Source organism: Archocentrus centrarchus, chromosome 22 (assembly GCF_007364275.1).
Source record: "Archocentrus centrarchus isolate MPI-CPG fArcCen1 chromosome 22, fArcCen1, whole genome shotgun sequence".
Lineage (NCBI taxonomy): Eukaryota > Metazoa > Chordata > Actinopteri > Cichliformes > Cichlidae > Archocentrus > Archocentrus centrarchus.
Genome location: NC_044367.1, coordinates 20,968,396 through 20,993,122, shown reverse-complemented (window position 1 = coordinate 20,993,122; position 24,727 = coordinate 20,968,396). Strand labels below are relative to the sequence as shown.

General features: G+C 39.0%; 2 protein-coding genes across 2 annotated transcripts; one reads left to right on the top strand and one right to left on the bottom strand.

Annotated features, from left to right (window-relative positions):
- Window positions 1-1,653: 1,653 nt before the first annotated feature.
- cpxm1a (carboxypeptidase X (M14 family), member 1a) lies at window positions 1,654-11,437 on the bottom strand. The gene is made up of 13 exons (XM_030718667.1): window positions 11,049-11,437; window positions 10,106-10,215; window positions 8,901-9,040; window positions 8,648-8,732; window positions 7,555-7,705; window positions 7,339-7,424; window positions 7,073-7,196; window positions 6,138-6,334; window positions 5,847-6,026; window positions 3,397-3,691; window positions 2,798-2,937; window positions 2,578-2,680; window positions 1,654-2,375 (listed from the first exon to the last, which is right to left on the bottom strand). Exons 1-13 carry the CDS (start codon window positions 11,389-11,391, stop codon window positions 2,056-2,058), a joined length of 2,274 nt encoding a protein of 757 aa, XP_030574527.1. The 5' UTR covers window positions 11,392-11,437; the 3' UTR covers window positions 1,654-2,055.
- Window positions 11,438-14,364: 2,927 nt separating this feature from the next.
- Window positions 14,365-24,490, top strand: LOC115772525 (RING finger protein 145). Its single transcript, XM_030718821.1, has 11 exons — window positions 14,365-14,619; window positions 14,822-15,117; window positions 16,215-16,323; window positions 16,932-17,023; window positions 17,311-17,552; window positions 17,996-18,171; window positions 18,270-18,410; window positions 19,275-19,457; window positions 19,569-19,716; window positions 21,534-21,890; window positions 23,311-24,490. The coding sequence occupies exons 2-11, from the start codon at window positions 14,949-14,951 to the stop codon at window positions 24,193-24,195; spliced, it is 2,502 nt and encodes an 833-aa protein (XP_030574681.1). The 5' UTR covers window positions 14,365-14,619; window positions 14,822-14,948; the 3' UTR covers window positions 24,196-24,490.
- Window positions 24,491-24,727: the final 237 nt, after the last annotated feature.

Sequence of the window (24,727 nt, the reverse complement as noted above, 5' to 3'; positions counted from 1 at the left end):
TCGGCAGTCTGAGCGACCAAAGCCATCACAAAGAGATTTTTGATGCAGTACTTGAGAATTTAACTTAATTTGGGTTTGAGGCAATAACACAAGTTGTTTCTTAGATTCCAGTTCTCAGCATGGTCCTGCAAGTGATGTGAGAGGATGCTTTTAACACTTTGTACCTCAGTTAACTGCTCAATGTGTTTTTTTAGTATGTTGTAAATGGAGTCCATTTCACCTTCAGCTCAGTCACTTTTCTTTCTTTTAGAATAATTTCATTTCTCAACTTACTGACTTAAAGTAGAAATTTCTTCAGCACACAGCTACTTTCAAATAAACTGACTGAACTGACGGTTAAAGGATGCTGTATATTCACCGCTGCTTTTATTTCAATAATTATACTCACAAGCCCTTTGAAGAAAAGTGTCTTATCTGCCATTTTCACTTCAGGTATAGTAACTAAAAGCCGGGTTCATTTTTAAGAATTTATTTGTTGTTTTATTGCTCCTGTTCTGGGTTTTTAACCTGTTTTCAGCTGTTGGTTAAATGAATGTTCCCAGTAGTTGTGGTGTTATATGTGCACCATCACCTCAAGAGATCACATCTGGGGGAAGGGTAGATGCACTGTTGTTTCCTACATGGCTATACACAGCAAGTAATTCTGACAGTGATATTAAAAATGGTACTTATTATCAGAAATAAAAGGTTAGCTTCTTTTGCATTGCTGACTGCTCTGTGTTTGGGTCCTGTATTGTTCATTTTCTTTATTTTTATATTTTATTCTCTATTTTTTTTTTTTATTCGAGATTTTTTCCACTAGATGGCAGTCAAACACTTCCTCATCTGCTGCAATCCCAACACTGGGAATGATTTTCCTCATGGGATGATTGCGAAATTAAGAAAGAAGAACCCATTTTTGTTTTATGATTTTTTCTTTTGAGTTATAAAATAAATAATTTAAAACTTAGACGTCATATAAGAAGTATAGCAATCATATTCTGGGATAATTGCTTGCAGCTTGTAGAAGTTCAACCTCAAAGATATAAAGACAAGCTCTAGCACCCTTTTTTTAAGTCATGACTTTTTATAGCAACACAAAGCCTTCTTGCAACTATTTCACTTTAGTACAGTGGCCGTAATAATGAGCGTCTCACTTTATGTTGTACATGTATATTGTTCATGATCCCCAGAGGATGAATTTAATCTACATAAGAGATCACTTTGATGATCTCATGGTGTTTCTTGTAGAGAAACAATAAAACCAGAACACATAAGAAATGCCAGCAGGTGCTGGCAAACAGGTTAATGTTTCCTTTATAGTTAAATATTAATAAATTCAGTGATTCTTTATTTTTTCATCTAACAATCATGAGGTGACTGGGAATCTTGACAGATTCTTCTATACTTTGCATTTTTAGTACTAATTAGCAAATGTAATATACATAGCCACATGTTACCATGGCTGAGGATATATAGATTTCCCTCTTTTCCATCATATCCTATTCATGTAATTTTTTAGAATTTTAATGTAAAACCTAATGTCCTGACCTTCAGGTTGTAGCCCAAGGCAGTTTCTTTAAGTAGTCCTACTTCTGTTAACCTCAGGTTCAGATTAAAGATACTGGATAACACAGTCACTTAAACTTTATTGGTCCAGTTGGACTTTAGTCAAATAACCAACAACAAAAAAAATATGACATCAGGCCAGCTGACACTGAAATCCTCAACTCAGTTAGTGTACAAAAGAAGAAAACAGTACATTCATCATTTAGTATCTGTTTTGCATAGCATTATTAAATAATTGGACCAGTTTGAAAGCATGTTCTGTAAGAATATTGTCTCTAAGAGTTTGTGTGCCTGTCTTAGCCTGAAGGGTCACCATCCTGAAATACAGTGATGCGTGTTAAAGCTGAGATTTCAGTGGTGGAGCAGCATGAGAGACATAAAGCCTGTGTTCAGATATTTGGGAAATACTTTTGTTAACCAGGTGAGCTCCTTTAACAGCAGAAATGTAATTTTGTCCCAGAGGGCAGTTCCATCAGGTTGAGCATTACTTCTTCAGCCTGTCACCTCTCATACTTTCCAGGCTTGAGGGGATTGAGCTCTTCTCATCTGACTCTCCCTGCGGCGGTTGATGGCCTTGGTGCTAGCCCGTAGTTTACGGAGCCTCAGTGCTCGAATACGCAGCTGAAGGTCCTGTGGGATCTTCCCTCCATTGGCTCTGATCTCCTTCAGCCTCTTGATAGGTGTTTTGTTGAGGGTGAAGTCACAGATGGTGGGATTTGGCTCCATGCCTACATTGCACCGTCGCATGGCTGGGAAGTAACCCACAGCCCAAACAATCACCTTGTACTCGCCTGGGTTCAGAAGACGCCAGTAGTCCCCATCAGCAGCTACAGGGGGGAAAAAATGAGGTATGCAGAATTTTAATGTAAGGTTCCTGTTAGGCTTAACAGGTTAATTGTCTCTCACATTTAAATACATATTTTTGAGTAATTTACCTAATAGTGTACGTTATAACATCCAGTTATATGATTATTCAGCTTAGTCTTAATGCAAAAGAAAAGGTAACATAAATAAAATAAAGTGACTGACCTGATCGGATGTCGTGGTCGTGGTCCTCCACCTTGATTATTGCATCTGCTATTCCTTTTTTGGTGAGCTTATCCCTGACCACACCTTTGATCCCTCTGTGAACCTGAAAACAGAAAATGCTGCACTGTAAGCTGCTGCTCAGGATGTTGTGGCTTTGAAAACCAGCTGATAACTAGTGCCATTTGCTTTGTACAGATTGCTGCTGCCATGGCAGACTTACCTGCTCCATGTAAACCAGCAGAGACTCCTTGTTGTTCTCCCACTCGATGGGGAGTTCACTGACATGAGGAAACTTGTCACAGGACAGCTCCACGGTCACCTCAAAGCAGTTGGTGTGCAGGTAACTGAAGTCATTCATACCTACATGAAAAACATACATAGAAAACAGAGTGAATATTCTGTATAAAAAAAATGCATGGAAAGCCTTCTTTTACAGTAACTCCAACAGAATGGTGAAAAATAACCAGTAGATATAGTAAAATATAAAATATCTTGATCTGGCATTGCAATTGTGGTCAGGACATCTGTCAGTGATTACCATGGTTTAATATTTAAGATGTATTTTTTTAAGCTTGCAAATTAAAGCAAAATTAAAACTAGACATTCACTGGAGCCTAGTCTAATTTAAGGGGCGTGTAATCTGAAAGGATGTTTGCACATCAGTAGTAAAATTTTTGAAGTGTTTCAATCTGCTCTCTCATTTTATAACACTAATTGAAATCAGACAACATCCTCTGCAGAGCACGACGCAGCATTTTTTTGGGTCTGATGAGTCACAGATGGTGGAAGTTGTGCACAGAACAGACTTGTGTGACTCACTGCCGGGAACAGTGTGCCAGGCTCCGCCGTTGATGATGTTGTTGTGTGACTGAAAGTCCTCGTAGTGACAGATACGCCGGTCTGGGTTGGCCATCACCAGGTGAGTTGAGGCGTAGACGGAGGCCAACCAGCGAAAGTAGGCATTGTCTGCTGTTGGCGTGTCTTCCTGTGGGGCCCAGTCACGGGTGCAGTCGAAGGGATAGGTAACAACCAACTCTCCACCATGGAGGTTGGCACTGAGCACAAAGGGAATGTCCTGCATCCAGCTGATGACGGCACGTGTCTCTGGTGCAACCTGGGCAGAGGTGGAAGGAGTTAAGTTAAAGTAACTAAAGCCCATGTTTGGAACACTTAAATATTGTAATCTGCATATTTGCACATATTGGTGTTAAAAATTCTTGGGCTCTATTGTCAGATAATTAATGGGGTGAAGAAGAAGAGGAAAAACTCAGATATTTCACACAAAAACTTGTTCTTATTTTATACGTTGGTGCTTTTTTTCTTGAAATATTGAAATGTTATGGACTTGCATTTAAACAGGTATTTAACTCTTTAACCTTCAATAGCTTTAAAGTCTGATTAAAAAAAACGGAAATACTTCATTAACTCTATGCAGGATTTACACTGATAGAACTTCTATCAACTCACAGACATTTAAGCCAAAAGGCTTGTTGAATCTTTTGCTTTACATCTTAATAAGGTCATCATATGTTTTGTTTTGTTTTTTTAATTTAAACCTGTTTTGTGAAGTAAGTGAAGTAATTTGGGGCCTTTGAATGATTTCTTTGAACTGTTTTTTTTTTTTTTCCCAGCGTGGAATAATTGCACAGCATACAACTATAATGACTTTAAAAAATAATAATTGTGTGCACAAGTTTGAATTCATTTTGGATTTTCTCTAATCTATACAAGGGCAAAATGTATAGATTAGACACTTTTGGGTCTCCTCACCCAGACACTTTTGGTAGCCATTAACAAGCTTCTGCCATAATTCTGGCTGGATGTTTGACCACGCTTCTTGGCGGTAGAGTTCTTTTAAACTGGTTGGTTTCCCGGTACAACCCTGGCTTCGATTTTCAGCACAGTTTGGTTGGAGCTTTGGGAAGGCCATTCGAGAAGCTTAATGTTAGTCTGCTTTATCCATTCCAAAGCTAGTTTTAATGTGTGTTTGTGATCATTGTCCTGATGGAACACCCAATTGCGTCTAAGTTTCAATATATATTGTTTGAACTGATGATCTTGGAATATGCATTTGTTTAGAAATGGCTACAAGAGACTTTCCCAACTTGTGTAAATCTACAATTCTCCTCCTCAGATCTTCACTGAGTTCTTTGAACTTTCTCATCGTTCTGCGTATCAGTCAGTTCAGTGAGTGCTGTCAAACAAATCCTTTTTATGCTGGCAAAGAGAAAATCCAATTAGAGAAAATCCAAAATAAATTTAAACTTGTGCACCCAATTCTTGTTTTATTTTTTTTAAGTCATTAAAGATTTATGCTGCACAATCATTCCACCCTGGAAAAAGAACAGTTCAAAAAAATAATTAAAAGCCTAAAATTACCCTGACATTCATGACCATGGTGAGTTGATTTAAACTTCTGACCACAACTGGAGGTACAGTTGTTGAGTGAAATATTCAGACACTGATTAATGTGAAAGATTTCCAGAATAAAACACAGATGGCAGGATTAATGTTCATATTGTGCAGTTAAATAAATAGATTTGTAATAAACAGAGTTTTAATTATAGTGTTGAAGTGTTATAAGCTGTGAATGGAAAACATCTAAAACACAGCCATGAGCAAATTCACCCAGAGGAAAGCTGTAGATTTGGTGATCTTTTTCTGTCATTAAGCAGAGTTTCAGCATGTGTTTGTTTGTACCAAACACTGAGTGACAAACAGGGGCGGGCTGGGGTTAAAATTCAGCCCGGAAGCTTGGTTTGGAGAGGCAAACGGACAAACCATCATTTTAAGACAAGAGAACTTTATTTGCAGGTGCGGACTGCACCTATGGCCAGGAGAGCTGCAGCAGCCAGCGCTGCTGTGCTTAATTGGGTAAAAAAAAAAAAAAAATTCTGATCACTGGCCGTTCGGAAAACCTCCCGAACCTCCCGATGGCCACCATGCCCCTGGTGACAAAGCTCAGGCTTCCAGGAAAACCAGTTTCTCGCCTCAGAAATGATTTCCTTATCTGAGGCTTGTGTGCCACTAAAATGAAAACAGTCCCATGCTGACTAAAGCTGCTTTTCTTTACAACCTCCATAAGTACAAAACAGAGAGTATTGTGACATCACAGTTTTAAGGTGAAGTCAATTTTGATGCTGTAGTCTGCCTTTCCTTTAAAACAAACACAAAAAAAACAAAATTTACACTGTCATTCTTAAAATAACCTCGAGGTGGTGCCAATGAAAGGAATTTTTCAAATGTACAAATGGGCTGCATCTCCTTACTGTGGCGTCTTCCTTGGTGTAGTACTCTGGGATGGGGATGTAGTGGTTGGGCACTTTGGACTGATCTGCTGCCTTCTCTTGGGCGTCCCACATAATGTTGTTCAGGTCTGGAAAGTTATGATTCAGGTCGATTCCTTCAAAGCTGTAACGTCCCTCAGCCCACCCAGCCAGTTCTGAGCCCTGCAGCAGACCAATAAGTACAATGTGGGGCAGGTTTTTCCCACTCTTCTTTAAATATAAAAAAAATTCAAAATCAAAAACGAGAAATGCGCCTAATTAAGAATCACCCACCTTCACATAAGCCTCTTCATATCCATCTGGATTCATGGACGCCAAGAGGTGGATTCGCGTCTCAGTGACCAGCCGTACAATACGCTGGTTGCCCCTTTTGTATTCTTTGCACATATACTGCATGAGGTTTAGGACAAGCTCTCGGCCAAGAGCTTCGTTTCCATGCATTCCTGCCACGTAGCGAAACTCTGGTTCCCCTGCCAAGAGGAAAATTTAGAGTCACTTTGCATGCCAAGGAATAAAAAACAAAATGTGACTGGGACACTTTGAGAAGGAGGTCACATTAAACATGATTTGAGATTTTAAGTCTGATTTTGTTTTCTAAAGCTCAGCAGCACACCAGGAACACATTTAATCACTCAGATAAAGCATTCAGTGTTAGGCAACAGTGTGGTGGCAGACATTTCTGAGTACAGGAGTCCAAAGATCTAAATTCTGGGCTTTTAACACAAAAATAAAAAATGTGCAATGCTTCCATGTTTTCTCTTAGACTTGGCACTGCTCACTAACCCATGAAATCAATCAAATAGCCGCTGACGCATAAAAAGCAAAATTCCTGTTACTCTTCCCTGGGAGCAAAGTGATTTTGAAATCTGTTTATGCCATTTCTCTGAAGAAATCAAGACAAGCTGTACCATAGTTGTTTTTAATTCCCTGTTTTTGGCAGATGTGGAGTGGCCACAGATCACATTTAAACCCAATTCTGCATCTAATGGCAGTAACTCAAAGAAATCTAATCATTTGTTTACACAAGAGAGACCTCCACAGGACCCCCTGCCTCCGTGTGTGGTGCTGGTGGAGAAATCAGGCTGTATAAACAATGGAGGACGTTGAACTGGGCGTTGGAGCTGCTAATCTCGGGGAAATATTACATACCAGAAGGTTTCATCTGAACTTGAGCTCTGAGGTGATACAGTAAGTTTAGTGGCTCTTACCGAGTTCATGTTTGCCTGGGTTATCTGAGATCTCCATGACGTAGAGTTTGAGGCCCATGTAGCTCTTCCCTATAGTGTAGATGCGGGTGATGTCCGGACACTCCTCTGTCACAGACTTCATGAGCTTGAGGGTTAAGAAAACAAGCTTGAGTGTAAGGCTTAAAGGGCTTAAAATCTGAACTCTTATTAAATCAGCAAACTGTTAAGAGAATGAGTACAAAGCCTGGCGTTTATGGGAAAGTTACTCATCCTGTAACTTTCCTAACCTTTCTCATCTCTTTGTAGTTGTGGTGTCTGAAGTCCAGGGCGTCCTTAGATCCTGATTCATGCTCTGAGTAGATGTCAGATGGCTCTACAAGGAAGTAGCATGAATTTTGAGTTACTTAGTTCCTTTTTATTGACTGCCAGAGGTCAACATCTTAATGCATTTGAACATCCAGAGTAAATGTTGTGTCCCTTTATACTGCTGCTTTTCTGCCTACCATGAACACGACAGCCAAGTATTTCAGCCCTGAGGCAGATGGTCCCGTTGGAGTACCAGGTCTGTGGGTTGATGCGGATGAAACGGGCAACAGTGGGAACAGGAAGGAGCCCGAGAACTGGGGTCTCAGGATTCTGGTTCCCTTCAAATATCTGCACAATTCAATATGAGGCCACATTTGAATAGTCATAGTAAAACAGAAAAAAAAAAAGGACGCCCTCTTTAAATTTTAAGGTACATCCTGATGACAGGACTGATGATTTTGGCTTGTTTTGCAGCCATAGGACTTGGACACTTTGCAGTAATTGAGTCCATCATGAACTCCTTCAGAGTATTCTAGAGGCAAATGTGAGGCCATCTGTCCAACAGTTAAAGCTTGGCTGAAATTGGATCACACAACAGGACAGTGATCCCAAGCACAGCAGCAAATCTACAACAGAATGACTGAAAAAGAAAAATAATCAAGGTGTCGTAATGGTCCAGTCAAAGTCCAGACCTCAACTCATTTATTGCAGTATGTTAAGAGGGTGGTGCATAAATAAATGACTGCCTGCGAACCTTATTGAACTGCAAGAAGATTGTAAAGAAAAGTGGGCCAAAATTCCTTAGCAGCGATGTGAGAGACTCTAGCATTAGCTTTCAACCAAAACAGTTCATGATCGCAACACACAGATGAAGCTGAAAACATCATTTCGTGTTGGCCTCAAAATGAAATGGAAAACTATGAAAAGATTTTTGAATTGCCTCAGTTTCCTTGGAAAGAGATCAGACTTTCCAAAAGTATAAATCAATACACTGGTATGTGGTCAGGCAACCAAAAAAAAAGTGATTAAATTGCAGTTTTCAGTTAAACCTTAAATTTCTTTGTATTTACACTAAATGTTGGAGTGCACTTTAGTTTGTTTATATAGTGTGTTATAATGAGTGAAATACCACCTGCACATTTCAGTTTGTTTTCATTCTGATTTCTCTCTAATCTGCACATATAGTTAATGTTTTGGTTCACAGTATACATTTCACTTTGGCACAAACTCTTCCAAATCTGTTTTCCATCTATGCTCCTGAAGTCACAGAATACAAGAAGTAGTTCTTACCGCTTCTTGTGTTCCATTCATGGAGGTATGCCAGGTTACAGAGTCATTACTCAGCTGAACTTTGTAGGTTTCGACCCAGTCCCAACTATGACAGACCAAAAAGGAAAAGAAACACATATATTTTCAATGACTTAATTGTGGTGGACAGACAAAAATATCACTGCGCTTCATCTTTGCTTGTACATAATTTAGACAGTCTATTAAATGAAGAGTTGATTTGGATTTACAGTTTTTAATCCTGACACTACCTGACCTCCAGATGGAGTTTCGGCCCTGCAGAATGACTCCAGTGAACAGAGTCAGATGAATGGCATCCACCTCAAGCCACTGGTGCCGGTCCTTATACTCGGCACACCAAGCGCCATCATACAGGTCCCCATCCTCAATGCCAGACTAAAAAAAAAAAAAGAAAGAAAAAAGAAAAGAAGCATGTTAAACAGAATCCATTAAACACACCCTGAAAGCTTGAGGCTTGGCCTTCATGTGAAACATTACATAAGAATTCAGCGCTGACCTAATTTTTAAATAATTGCTTTCAGACTCCAGACTGAAACTTTTGGATGGGAGAACAAGAGGAGTACATGGCTACAGTGCTAAACAGCAGTTCTGACTCTGAATTAGCCAGATTATTTTACTTAATTTTTTTTAAAAGAGACTTTCTACTTGGAAAAAAAAATAGAAGTGCTCTTTAGGCACACTTTCTAAATAGATTTAATTGTATTGATCATTTTACAGGCCAAGTATGGCAAAGTGAACCTACTAAGTTAATGGGTGGATACCTTATAATTTTCTAGTTCCCAAAATATACAGTGGAAATTAAGCACATAAATAAAATGTGATAACATGAAAAGAACAACTAATGACATTAGGAGATGCAAATCATCCAAACAATGTTCAGGTAGGCTGTGGTGTTTAAACAATGCTCAGTTGGTATTGAGGGCCCCAAGAAAATATCTTCCACATCATGGAAGCAGTCTGACCCTTCTCCTCTGACCTCTGACATCAACAAGGCATTTTCCTTCAGAAAACTGCCACTCACTGGATATTTTCTCTTTTTCAGACCATTCTCTGTAAACTCTTGAGATGGTTGTGTGGGAAAATCCCAGCAGATCAGCAGTTTCTGAAGTACTCAGACCAGCATGTCTGACACCACCAACCATGCCATGTTCAGCTTCACTTAAATCACCTTTCTTCCCCATTATTTCACAACTCATCATGACTTTGAAGTGGCAGTCAACCTAAAATAACTGACAAAGGTAATCTAGCATTCAAGTGGTTTTTTTTAAATTTATTTGTTTATTTATTTATTTGATTTGTCAGTGGAACAATGTCAGTGGAACAACGTCTGAAATATTTTGTGCATTTTGGTTGCATCGATAAAATGTAACAATTGTTTCTGAAATGCTGAAGGGTGCGTTTACTGTCCTTGGTGTCTGTAATAACCTCTGACCCACTGACCTGGATATTCAGCCGCCCCCTGTGAGGACCCAAACCCGTCCGCTGATAGGACGAGGCTTGAATCTGGTTGTCATCAACCCGCAGGGACTCCAGGCCGAGGGGCGGACAGTCTGTAAGGAAAACAGAAATGAGCTGTGCGATAAGATCTGCTTTAGGGTTTCTGCCTCCACATGTTGATCCTCAGCAGAAACAGCTCTGGCTCAGAAAGCTGAAGGGTTAACTGTTCTCTTTGTGGTTTTTCTGAGTAAGCAAACACATGGCAGATGTAAAACAAGCTCCCAGTGGTCGTTATGTGGAATATCTCTAATCATCCTGGGTCAGTTCAGTGGAAGTTTGGAGGCCCTCACCTCGTCCCACCCCTCCTCTGCCTGTTTCGGGGAGTAGAGGAAGCTGCAGATATGGTAATATCTGGAGAGTTTAGATGAAATTTGAGACATGGTGGGGAAAAGTCAAATGTTCAACAGATCAGGGAGGTTAGAGCTAGAGCTGTAGGGAATTCTTTTGGTTTTGGGAACACCTAATAACATTCCCACCAGTCACAAATACCCATATTGACAGGTCAAAAACAGCTAAATCCAGCATATAGAGCTACAGGAAATATGACAAGGAGTAACAAATGGGTGTGTAGAGGCCATTTTATTCATTCATTTACAGCTGAAATAACACTGGACCTTTACTGGTTTTCTGACCTTTTATGCTGGAACTCTTTTCCAGCATCTTGCAGTTCAATACGATAATGGTGGTAAAGATTATCTACATCTACTTTTGCAGCCTGATTTGTTTTACAGGTTTAGAAGAGTGAGCATCACCATTTAATTACCTCTTTAATTAAAATGGAGTTAACACTGGAATCAAATTAGGTCATAGCACAGCTTTATGCAAAAAGTCCATGTGATCTAAGAAGCAGAAGTTCAGCTATTAAAATGTTTTTCATTTTTCCTACCCAGATTTGTTTTGCCATCGTCAGTCTTGCGGTCACTTGGGTCTTTCTCTTTCTTAATTATTTCTTCTCTCTTTCTCTCTTTGCTGATGTCCGTGGTGTCGAACTGTTTGTCCCTGACAGTGGTGGTGAATAACTGTGGCTCTTCTGTTGCTGGAATTGCTCCGTCCCTGCTCTCTTCCTTCACAGTCACAGCTTTGGTCCAATTCACAGTCAGGCTTATAGTTGTGGAGTTGATTAATGCATAACTCTCAGTCGTTGCTGGGTCGTTTATCAGTGCTGCGGCTCCGTGTGAGAAAAGTCCCAGAAAAAGCACTGCAGCCAACATGCACAATGACTTTTCCATCTTGTTCTTTGTTTGCTGCAGAAGAGTGAAGGGGGAAAAAAAATCCCCTTTGGTTTATGAGATGACAGCCAGACCTCCATCCGCCTCCCCTCCTCCTCCTCAGTTCCACCTCCCCTCACTCCCTCACTCTTCCTCCTTTCCTTCCAAAATTCCAGCTGAAGTCCTCCGAAAATCGGGACCGAAATTACATTTGTGCACAGTTAAAATATAGGTTGTGTGCCCCGTGATCCATACACTGAACTGCCAACAAAAAAAATAGCTAAATAAAATATGATTATAAAGGTATTTATTATAACAAAGTAAGCATGCAGTTTTAAGCACTTGGTAAGTAGGTTATTCCAGTCCTCTTGTAATGAGTCTGACTCATTTTGCTAGATCTTTTGAACTGCACAAGTCGGCAAAGATGAGTTATAATGTAAAATGTTTATGGTGTATGACAATTGCCTGTAGCTTGTAGAACCACCTTTAGCAGCAATAACTTGAAATTACCATTTTCTGTATGATTTTATCAGTCTCTCACATCATTGTTCATCACTGTGGAGGAATTTTGGGCCACTCCACTTTACAGCATTGCTTCTGTTCATTGAGGTTTATGGGCCATTTCAGTAGTTTGATTCTTTTCTTTTTTTCAGCCATTCTGTTGTAGATTTGTTGCTGTGCTTGGGATCGCTGTCCTGTTGCATGATCCAGTTTCAGCCAAGCTTTAACTGTTAGAAAGATGGCCTCACATTTGCCTCTAGAATACTGTGAAGGAGTTCATGGTCGACTCAATGACTGCAAAGGTACCCAGGTCATGTGATTACAAAACAACAGGAAGAAACCTCCAGCAGAACCCGGCTAAGAGAGAGGCAGGTATTTTCCACAACCAGTTGTAGAGAGCCAGGGATTAATAATAACTAGAGTTAAAAGTACTTGATAAAAATAAAAATGATCAAATTAAGGGATTTTCTAATCTTCTAAATCACAAAATGTGTAATCTGTATGCTTCATATTTTTCATATTTTTATGAAAAAACAGTTCAAATTCAGCCTGACCTAAAGACACATATTCCTGTCTGGCAGGTGCATCCTCTCACTGGTATTTTAGCAAACAGTCAGAATGTGCTGGTGTATACTGTATGATGCTTTCATCTGATATCATCCCACTCAGGATATCCTTTGAAACATTCAAGTTTCATTTTAATTTCTTACAATTTAGCAGCTTTATTCTCTGTTTCTTTGTCTTCCTGATAAGTTCAGGATATCTTGGAACTACAGCCTGAAACTGATGAGGACCTGAAAAAAAAAAAGGGTATTTCTCATACTTCTCAAGGTTTGTTTGGACTGCTGATTTAAAGCAGTGTGTGCAATGTTTCCTGTCTTTTTAACACTCACTTTTCAGAAGAACACTGATTTCAGAAGAACATCTGTGCCATTTCAATATATTTGCATTCACAGGGAGTCTTTTCTTTCTCGTGACTCATGTTTCCTCCACCTCCGTCTGGTGCTATGATTGTGAGAAAAGCTCTCTCTTTTGTGTGTGTGTGTGTGTGTGTGTGTGTGTGTGTGTGTGTGTGTGTGTGTGTGTGTGTCATCAGCCTGTTGTGTTCCTGTTTCATGACTGTTAGTAGGTCATGAGATGAGCTCCTGTTACATTTCCCATATAAAATCATCTAATATAACACAGCTGAGACAATGTTACCCGTCTAAACATCCAATATGAATTGTTGGTGATTTATCTTTGTCCATCTCATCTTGCGTGTTGTATATTGATGTGACTGAGGAGAAGCTGAGGTCTATTAGAGCATGCTCAGAGTTTGTGTAAAGACAAATGCATTGAGTATACATCATCCCCCTTTGTTTACTTCTATGTAAACCCCACAGTACTACACTCAAACATCTGTATTGAATTTGAACTTTACTCACATGGCTGTCACAATTTAGTGAATTTAATGATGTTTGTTGGCATGAAGAAAAACAAGGAGTACTTCTCTAAAGTGTAGATGATTTGTTAACGGACAGAAACAGTGTATACAGCAAGGCTGCCTTTGTTTATCTTCCCAGGCTGGGCTGCACTTTTTTCTGCCCATCTCTTTTAGATAATTTTAGCATAGTCTCGTGTGTCCACTGCCATAAGTTCAATGAAAATATTCCACCTGTTGTCACAGACTGGTTTTAATGTCAGTTAAATACAGTTTGCAATTTAAGAACAGCACAATGAAAAAAGAAGTTATAGTTCTTGAACAGGTTCTATCGAGTACGTGCCCTGCAACTACAGTTTGTGTGAAGATCTTTCTTTCTGCAGAAGTTGCATTTCTAAAAATTAACTTCCTTCCTACCTACAGATAAAAGTTAAGGCGACTTGTTGCCCACACAGTCAGGAAATTCCACTTTCTTTCTTCTTTTTTTTTTATGAGAAGCTGTAATGCATTAGTACTTTAGAGCCACGCGTCATTACCCTAAAGTGATGGTCCTAATCCTTCTAGAAATTAACAATAGGTGTTAGAGCCTGAAATTTAAATTTATTTTAGTACTATAAAACGTCCCTCTGAAAATGGTCAGGTACAAGGACTGGACTGAAAGTGAGTGAAAAGTTTTAAATTTTTGTCCAAATTTAAAAAACAAACAAACAAACAAACAAACAAACAAACAACAACAACAAAACTGAAAGACTTTCAGAAAGACTGGAGAACTTGCTCAAGAGCACTTTAAAAATGACAAGCAAATCTGACTCATTGAAAGCAAAATATAAAGGAATAAGAGGTGGCTCTGAATACAATGAGCATTTATGTCATTTAAGTTACACTTTTGTATACAATAATTACCGGGAGCATTCACTGCTGAGAAGTGCAGTGTGAATTCCATTTTCTTCTTCTTCTCAGTATTACTGGACGTAGTAGTGACAGCCGTCGTCAAAGGGCATTACTTTTATTTTGAAATCAAAAATGCTTAAACCTGATTGGTGCATTTCGACATGACGTCTATACGGGAAATAGCCACGCAAGCCAGTGAAATCATCATAACATTGAATTTGAAGAGTCTTACTCACTCTGACATGATGTTTTTAGCTTTTTAATTTCGCTTTTTCCGATGACGACTATTTCCGCTCATCTAGGACAGGCGGAAGTTAGAGAAAAACAAAAATATTTGTGCGCACTGCTACTAAAACATGTGGTTGGTCGCCGTGAAAGCAGCAACCAGCGATAGCTAGCAAATGGCTCCTCGGCTGTGATGTTTGTTACTGTGCGAAGTAAGTGTACTACTGTCACTTTGTACACTGCAGCTACTTAAAAATGTGTTTAATTCGTAGTATTACTCATGCATCTCCCCGGCAATGAATAATAATTGCTGAAAATGAGGCGTAAGCGCAGCTAAATAACGGCCTGGCTGCTCGCAGAGGAAATCTGGGGTCCTTCTCAGTACCCAAAACTGTCTTTTTGTGTGTTTTTCAGATGACAAGACGACGAGCAAAATAGTTGTGAAAGTGCTGGAAGCCTGTGACCTGTACAGTGAAGCTGTTAGTTAACAGTATGTGACACATTAGCGCTCTGCTTACCATAAAAGTTGGTTTAATTCAAGATGCCTCGTCTGGAAGAGCTGGCTAACGTTGCTCTCAGGGTGCCGAGCATACTGGTGCTGGACCTGCTCTACAAATGTGACATTGAAGGTTTAACGGAGCACCTCAAGGCCAAAAATGAAGACATGCTCTTCAAATACAAGTATGTCATCTGGAACATGTATTACCTTGGTAAGTTTCATCAAATAAGGACCTGGGAGAACAAGCAGTGTTGTCTTCTAGAGCTGCTGGCTCCAGAAGAAAAAGCTTAGCGTTGGTTTTACTGGAGTTTCTTTACTCTCCTGTGGTGGTCTAAATCAGGGGTGGGCAATTCATTTTCCCAAGGGGCCACGTGAGAAACTGAGGCTATCATGGAGGGCTGTACCAATAACCTGAACTCAGTTTTGCTCAATATTAATTCATTCATTCTCAGATCATCAAATTTTCTGCTCAGCCATCTCTGATTTGCTTGAAGTTTTTATGGTTTAAAATTTGGACATATCATATAGATAATGATTGCTGTAAAATTTTATATATCAAATGTTTTTTTTTTTTTTTGCACATTGAAATCTGAGGCAGTGTTTGAACATGAATGTCTCAAAAACGTTTAAAGATAAAAGCCTGACATTTTCATTGATCCTTTTTACCAAAAAAAAAAAGAAAGAAACAGAACCAGGATCTGTAATTTGGGACAAACGCATCAAAAATGTCTGCGTATGGGCTAGATAAAATATGAAAATGAATGAAAGCCGTCCTGTAAAGTCCCATATTTGAGCTCACACAAATAAAAACAAAAACAAAATAAAATTCACATTGCAAGAAAGAACTAGTGACAATTTCTGAACGGTATATAGTTGTATTTCACAATAATGCAACATAAAACATGAAGAATACTTTTAAAAAGTCTTTATTGGGATTTTTCCATTAATTAGAATATTATTTTATAATATTGCGATAGGGCTTGGATTTCCTGTGTTTTCCTGGTTTATGTAACTGTAAACTGAATCTGTTTAAGTTTTGGATTATTGGTGGGACATATGAGATTTCAAAACCAAATTCTTAATTTAAAAATAAATAATTTAAGCCCTTGGCATAGTCTTAAAAAAAGAAAAAAAAGAGTTAAATACAACTTATTTTTGTATTTTTGAACTCTCTTGGAAGCTTAGTCACCCTGATGAGTCAGCTTTGTCATAAGTAGCTGTATCTTTTCTATGTCATAATGTGTATATATGCTATTAACTGTGCATCAAATCTATAAAACATCACATTGATTCTTCTTTGTCTTTCAGGTCATCTGATAAATGTGGTGGTGTTAATCCTGCCATTGAGACACATCGTGACGCTCTACCTCCATATTCTCACTGCCCTGCTCCTATACATGGGGCACCAGATTTCCAAGTGAGATGCTTTAGCACTACTGTTGCTATTCCTAGATGCATTTTTGACTGGATGAACTTGTTTTCTGTCAAAAGTTGTCAGCAATTACAGTACTTCTCCTTTCCATGAGTATTTAAAGTACTGTGCAAAAGTCTTGCAAAAACACATAATTTGTTCACATTTCTTTAGTTGAATTTAGACAAAAAAAGGCAAAAAAACACAGGTTGGCAGACATGAAATAGTATTTTTGAACCAGCAAGATGATTCCCAAACAGCTATTAGCTTAAAACATGGCATATTTCAGCATGGTGTGTATCATGTTCTTGAAAATTTGAGGAAACTGGACAAGTGGAGCAGCAGTTTAACAGTACAAGAAAGCTGCCTAAGAGTTAAGGCTGTGTTGACGAATGAAGGTTGTCATACCAAATAATGACTTTCAAGCTCATTAGAACTGTACAAATTTAGTTTTTGCCTAATATATTCTGTATTTCCCATTTTCCCTGCAAAGTATAAAGAAATGAGGGGTAATTGTAAAGTTTTGCACAGTACTGTATCTGTTAACAACAACAAAAAAAAAACCTGCAGTGATCATAAAGTCATTTTTTTTCTGTTCTTTTTCTTTTTGATAGGGATTACGTTCGTGAAGAGCTGCAGTACGGTTATGAAGGAGCAGTGTACCGTGATTCTTTGGCCTTCAACAGATTTGTGTCTGCAATGACTAGTGAGTAATACCATTGTGGTTCATATAGGCTCACATTCTAAAAAGGCGTGCAAAAACAGTTTATCCAGTTCAGGGGCTGCCAGAGCCTATCCCATGTGTTATTGGGCAGAGGAATTTGAACAAATTAAATTAGATGTAACTAGTCAAAGTTTTCAATAAATTCCAACTTTATTCAAAAACTGAAATCATTTGTAAAATAATGCAGAAAGCATCTATTTTATTTACTTTTTAAAGATAAAGTAACCTAGGCTTCATAGTTGTGAAGTTGTCCTGTTATTTTCTGCCAGGTCAGATTATTCTCAGCACGCTGTGTGCCTTCCTGATGAAGACCAGAAAGGTGTGGCTGTTCTCTGCTCACTTGCTCCCTCTGCTGGCCCGACTCTGCGCCACGCCTCATGCCTCGCTACTAACGGTCAACACTTTCTCCATGGGCCTGACTGGAGCAGGGATCATCGTGTTCCTCCTATCAAATATCTTTGTGCCATACCGCCTCGCAAGGGCTGCCTACTCAGAGTTTCTTCACTTGGAGGTTCTGTTATTCTGAAATCTTTTTTTTTTTTAATAGATGGCACATTTGTTTGCTGAAGAGCTTGTTGCTTTTTTTTTTAAATTTCTTTTACACAACAAGTCTGTTCTTACAGGTGTAGAGATTAATAAAACCTAATAAAATTTGATTGGTGTAAACCATTTTAAGCTATTTAATTGTTTAACTTTGTTATAAGAGGTAGTTTTTTTTTTGCCTTTTTATATTTCACACAGGATTGTTGCTTCATTTCCAAGGTTTGTGTCTTTTGGCGCAATCACCTTTTATTTGGTTACAATCAATTATGTGCCAGTTTCCTAAATGATAAAGTCACTTCTTTGCCTTTTACTTTTGGTTGTGTTGATGGACTGGAAAACAACAAGTTGATGAACGGTATTAATTTTTTTTTTTTTAACACATTCCTGACCTTTCGTGTTTCCTGTCCTCAGGTGATTGAGCTATACAGACTTCTGGGTGTAGGAATCTCTCTGTGGAACCAGTTTGCCGTCCCAGTGCTCTTCAGTGTCTTCTGGTTTATTCTATTTATTGTCCAGCTGTGCTCAGACATCATGTCCGCTGGGCCTTCGATAGCCCATCAAGGGATTATGTTCTTCCTGCTCTCAAGGTGTGGTGTGGTTTATTACATACGCTTCCTTTGTGTATGTGTTTATCCCTGTCAGTATAAACGTTATGATTTGTTTCTTATTTGCGTCAACCCTACAGTGTCTCTGAATGTTGTGCGACACCGTACTCTCTTCTGGGTCTGACCTTCATGGTGTCCTATCTGGCTCTGGGGCTGCTCAATCTATGCAAGTTTTACCTGGGAGGCTTTGCTGCTGTTCAGAATGAGAATGTTATGCACAGGTACAATATTATTACCTTTGTTCCATCTATAATAGCTGATTTTTGGGTCACTTTTTAAGTTGGTATATCAAACAAATGAGCAAATATTTGATTATTTAAAACATCCAGTACTTGTGGAGCAACATTATGTTAATTAAAGTTTGTTCTTTCCATTTTGGTGAATTTATGTTCAATATTCAACTTTTTAAATCAAAACAGAAGCTAATGAAAAGGTGCCAATGGCAACAAGAGTCTATAAATGTGAGCCAATAGTGTGTTTGTTTATATTATACACTGACTGGGCAACTGCTGTTTTACACAAAAATCTATTTTATTAAGGCAGTTTTAAAGTACAAGCAAGATGTACCTACTAAAGTGTACGGAGAGTGCATTTGCCAAAATCGTAAATTCAAAAAGTTACAGCACTCCATCTGCAATTTATATATATATAATATATATATATATAAGAAGTAAATACACACTAAGCAAACACAAATTAATAACAGTCTGATATGCATCCATAAAGGCTGTAAATTCAGACTGCAACCTTTCACCAGTCTCTGGATCTAATTTGTGTCAAGTGAATCTACATTTGGGAAGATTTGATGCAGAATGTTCAGTTTTGCCCAAGTTTGCAGTGGTAAAGAATCCTTCCAAATATTTCTGTGTCTAAATCCAGATTTGGGCCAAGCCATGTTAAAAAGTTCATACAGATCGATCCTTTATAGGAGTAATCCTGCTAACAGACAGACAAACCAAACCAGTCACATCACCATAATAAGCTGAAGTCACCATCATACTGTACAAGTCTAAAGTCACAGCTGTATCTCTGTGTTATACCTGCTTTATTTGGATTTAATCTCAGTTCTTTATTCACGTTCTCAGAGGTGTGACTGAGGGCGTCACTCTGCTCCTCCTTGCCCTTCAGACAGGCCTGTTGGACATGCAAGCACTGCAGCGCACGTTTCTCCTCAGCATCATCCTCTTCATCGTGGTGACTTCAACCCTGCAGTCAATGATAGAAATAACAGATCCAGTTATTCTGGCACTGGGTGCGTCACGCAACAGGTAAGTGCAACAACAGTGAAATGTTTGTTTATGCAGAGATAAAACATATAAAAAAATTAATAAATACATTTTCCCCTTTTTCATTCATTTCTGCTTAATATATGCTTCTAGGAGTCTGTGGAAACACTTCCGTGGCATCAGCATGTGTTTGCTTCTCCTGGTTTTCCCAGTGTTTATGGCTTACAAGATCTCCCAGTTCTTCCACATGGACTTCTGGCTCCTCATACTGGTATCCAGCTGCATGCTGACTTCTCTTCAGGTAGGAATGATTTATGTCTGTCTTTTTTAATCCAGAAGTTATGTTGTAGCACATCTGTTTAAAGGTACAGTAATTTTTTTAGGTTATTTAATGGAAAGGATATTGTACTCATAAGTGTACATTGATTAATGTCTAGTTACATCTTTCAACAAATTAATGCGATCTAATGAACTTGTAATTAATTCATTAAAATTACATAGGCGTGGGCACCGATTTGTGGAAGCCGCCATGTTCTCCCACCATATTTGAATACAGTGGCCGGGAAGGACCTCTCCCAACCGGCCACATCTGTAGTACGCCAAAGGCGGAGGAGAAGAGAACTCACAGGCATTTGTGTGCTGTGTAGGGACATTTAAATTTGTGTCTGCACCTTCGGACTCAAGATATGAAGGATCACACCTAGGTTTTATCGTCGGAAAAGGGGTCCCCTTCACCAAAGAAGCAAAAACACGAAGGAAAGAGACAATGGCACCAGCATCTTCAGAAAATGTAATTCTCTTCCTCCTCATCTCCTGAACTGAAGTCAGGGTCTCTCAAATGTTCCCCACATCTGATAGTGAGCCGACTAAACAACAACAGCAGCTGTTTATAAGCTAACTTTATGCCAGCTAATGTTAGGCTCAAGTGTCCTAAAAATCACATTATCCTCTCTGATAAACAGTTTGATTACATTTTCACATTGTATGAGAGTTTATTCCCTAAGCATCGGTCCAACAGTGTCCTCTTCAAAAAAGGTTTCACTAACGTCAACTAATAGCTCACAGAGACAGAAACAGCAGTGCTTACCAACAGAAAAGTTCAACTCTTATTGCAATCTTTTCACAAAAATTTACAGCCACTTCCAGAGTAAATAAAGGTGGACACTTCTCACCTGCCATTGACCACTTAAGTAAACAGTGGACTGACAAAAGAATAGGAAGTCACTGTAGTGCGCTCACTACAGATGAACAGAGTTTTTGAGGTGGCTTAGGGGTAAAAACATAAAATACTGCACCATATTTAATTGACTGTCTCCATTTTTGTTTCCTATTTTATTGCTACGTGTTGGTAGTATTCAAATATGTTAAAATATATTGTGTACAAAAATTTATGTTTTACGCAAACGGTAGTAGAAACTCGCCGGCCGGCTGTGGCCATCATGACGTCTAAATTTAATGTTTTTGATCTCTTTTTTCTGACTAAAACATGTTTGTCCTATAACAGCCACCGTAGCTAGGATTATACACTGCAATCTACTGCCATCTAGCGGTGAAAAGTTTACACGCTGTAACTTTAAAAGTTGTTTGTGTTTTAGGCTATTCAGTGAATAATCTTGAATGCAATTGTGGTTACAGACTTTCCAGAAACTAAAATACATGGTTAGTTTATTGATATGCTTTTAAATCACTAGGTTTTCATACTATGACATTTAAAATACAACTACTGTTGGGTTTTGTTTCAGTTCTAAGTATTTGCAGTCATGTTAAAACAAAGCTGTTAAATGTGGGGAAAAAAAGCCATGACTTTGGCTCCCCCTACTGGAGGGCCGATGTAGTGCATGCCTACATAGTTTGTACCATATGTTTGTTTGTTTTTTTAATAATATTGTCATGTTTCTGCAAGGCTCTGCAATAAGAGTGAGAGATGTTATAATCATAAATGGAAAAATGCGCTTAGTAAACAACATCAGCTCACCTTCACAAACTCTGAAAAACAAAGAAGCTGGTAACATGGCAGAAGCTACAGATTGATACAGGGAGGAGGCCAGAGTGGCTGCCTGGGAGACGAGGATGACGGCTGTCTTGCACATAAGAAATAATGGCCTTTTCTTTTCCCAGGTTACAGGCACTATGCTGATCTACTCCCTCTTCATGGTGGAGCTGTTTCGCAGCGACCCGATTGAGAGCCTGGACGAAGTGATTTACTGGGTGAATGCCGTCAGCAGGGTGCTGGAGTTTGTCGTGGCACTGTGCGTGGTGGCTTATGGTACCTGGGAGTCGCTCTTTGGAGAGTGGAGCTGGATGGGCGCCTCTGTCATTATCATCCACTCCTATTTCAATGTTTGGCTCAGAGCTCAATCTGGCTGGAGGAGCTTCCTGCTCAGACAGGAAGCAGCTAAGAAGATCAACTCCCTGCCCAGAGCCACAGCTCAACAGCTGCAGCAGCACAACGACGTCTGCTCCATCTGCTTTCAGGTCAGTCACCCTTGTAGGTTGTGGTTGCAGAACGTAGTTAAGGCTGAGAACCAGCTACGTAACACTGTAAAATGTCAAACTCAATCCTAACCCTCATTTAACTGTGAAAACTGATTTTCAAACTCATGTAGTGACACAGGGCATCGAGTGAACTTATATGTTTACTTATTGCCCTTTGATTTAGATATAGATCAGCTCTCATGTTATATTTATATCAACAATGCATAATGTTGTTTATTTATCCTCTGCTTCTTGCCCCATGTCAGTTGGGAAATAGTCCAGCCCCCCATGAAGGGGATGACATGTTAAGGAAATGGATGGATGCTTAATTTCTTTTGTGTTTTGTCCTCTGTCTATATGTCCTCCTAACTACCCCTTCTTTTACTTCCTGTAAGACACTATGCTAGGAAATATTTCTAAAACAACGGTTACCAGAAAGTATACAGTCTCATTTAACTCTATACAATCACAGTGTGGGCGTTTTGGCTTTTCCAAATTGTTCCCCCAAACCTCGGCATTCAAGGGACAAAGAAATGTAGATTTTTTTTTTTTTCCCCAAAGAACTCTCCTCATCAGTGATAAACAGGTAAAACTTACAGAATAACACTGATGTTAAAAATTCAACTAAAAAAACTTCACATCCCAAGTTGTCATTCAGAAAAAAATTCTGGCATGGTTAGGTGTAGTTAATAATTAGATTATGTGGCGTATGTAGCAAGAGGACTGTGTTGTTAATATGGCTATATGAGCCTTCAGTCCACCATATCAGACACAAAGGGCTTTGTTGTTTGCATTATTAATACATAAATTACTGCCTCATAAAATATACTTTATCTCCTTTAACAATTTGAGGCGTTTCAGTTTTGCTAAAATTATTCAAGCAATACAAAAAGAATGTTTAGTGAAATTATCCCAGATAGAGATTATAGTGCATACTGATGCATTTCAAATTAACAGTATTGTGACATTAATTAATAGTTGTCATGTCATGATACTTGATATTTGACAGTGTTTCCCTTTTGTTGACCTATGACTGCTACTTTGTATATATAATAAATGTTGTGTACCTTTTGAGGCTTGTTATTCCCGTTTTTCCAGTTTGGCAGTCAGGACAGTTCTTCGGCCTTGAATTTGTTTTTCTTTTTCTTTTTTTCAGTCAAAACAAGTTAATATTACCTCTTCCTGTTTGAAGTTAGTTGTCAAGGAAGTCCCTACATATGGAGATTTTGTTACTTGTGTTAAAGCAGCACAGAAACAAGCTGAAGGGGCAAGAAAACTGTTAAATGACTCATTGAGTGAAATTAATGCAAAACAAAATAAGAGATAGATGAAGAGAGGTCACATGAAAAAAAGAAAAATATAAAAACAGCACAATACTTTTGACTGTGTAAGTGAACACCACAAATGTTTATATTCACAGGAAATGAGCTCTGCTGTGATCACATACTGCGGACATTTCTTCCATGGCAACTGCCTCCGCAAATGGCTGTATGTTCAGGAGACGTGCCCCATGTGTCACCAAACGGTACGACCGACACCACCGGGTCAGAGCCAGGCTTCAGCTGATGCTCCAGCTGCTCCACCTCAGAGAGAATCTGGGCCAGATACAGCTGCACCAGAGGAAGATCAGAACCTGGATACGGGCAGGAACAGGCAGGAGACACAAAGCAACAATGTAACTCCTGATGCCACTGAGCAGTGGGAGGAAAGGGAAGGCTTTGAAGATGGAGAAAATAAAGAGCAGCCGGCTGAACCTCACAGTGAAGACCACCAAGGGCTTCATTTTGGCCCCAGTGGAGACTGTGCTGAATGTGTCCATGCAGTGTCTTCAGGGAACCTCTCTAGTTCTATTATGCCATTGAGTAAAAGTCCTCCTAACACTTCCAACCAAGCTGAGGAGAGTGATGAGGACTTGATACTGCCATCAACCCTGGAAACTGTTACTGAGAACACAGCGGAGGGCCGGTCTGTGTCTGAATTAGGAGGACTTGAGGACAGTGTTCATGTCCATCCTAGCTGTGATGGGACAGCTCAATCATGGAAAAGCTTTGATTCACCAGTGGCAAACAGTACAGAGAAAAATCAAGAGCCAATCTCATGTGGCAAAACCCTTGTTGACAGTCCAGCATTTGTCCAGTCGTGTAATAAAAACTCAGAACTTTGCATTGACTGTTCTCAGCTTCATAAAGGTAGCTGCGCATATACAGACTCAGAAAGGCTCAGAGAGGGTGGACCTGCTCCACAGAGCCTCGGGCTGTTCTCAGACACCACCATCCCATGTACAAGCACAGACACCAGTGACTGACTGCCCTGTATCAGTGCCTTGAAGGGTATGAAAGTATAATAGGAAATTAAAAAATTAAAAACATTTGGCTTCTCTATGCGAATGAGTAGATTTAACAAAAAAAATAAAATAAAAATTACCTGACAGTATAATGAATGTGCTTCAGTTTAGCAAATGTGTAGCTGGACTGAATAATGAGATTAAATTGTGTTGGGTAATTGTACAATTGTAAAAAAAAAAAAAAACTGTTAAAGATTGTTTAATAAAAAAATATGTAGCTATAAAGCAATGATCTTGGATCAATATTTACTGAATTTTAACAGGTTACAATTAAAGATGCTTTCTTAGAGAAATCACATTTGTTTCCTTTACATTACAGTTTTAACAGTCATGGTTGTGTAGCATCTTTGGAAAAGAAATGTTGCAACAAAAAAAGTGTTGTCTTTTCATTAATGAATCTATGCGGTCTGTCATAAAAAAAAAAAAAGACAGGTGCACAATGAGATGGCATATTTCTAAGCAGAAGTTTACTTCTATGACTAAGCTATCAAAG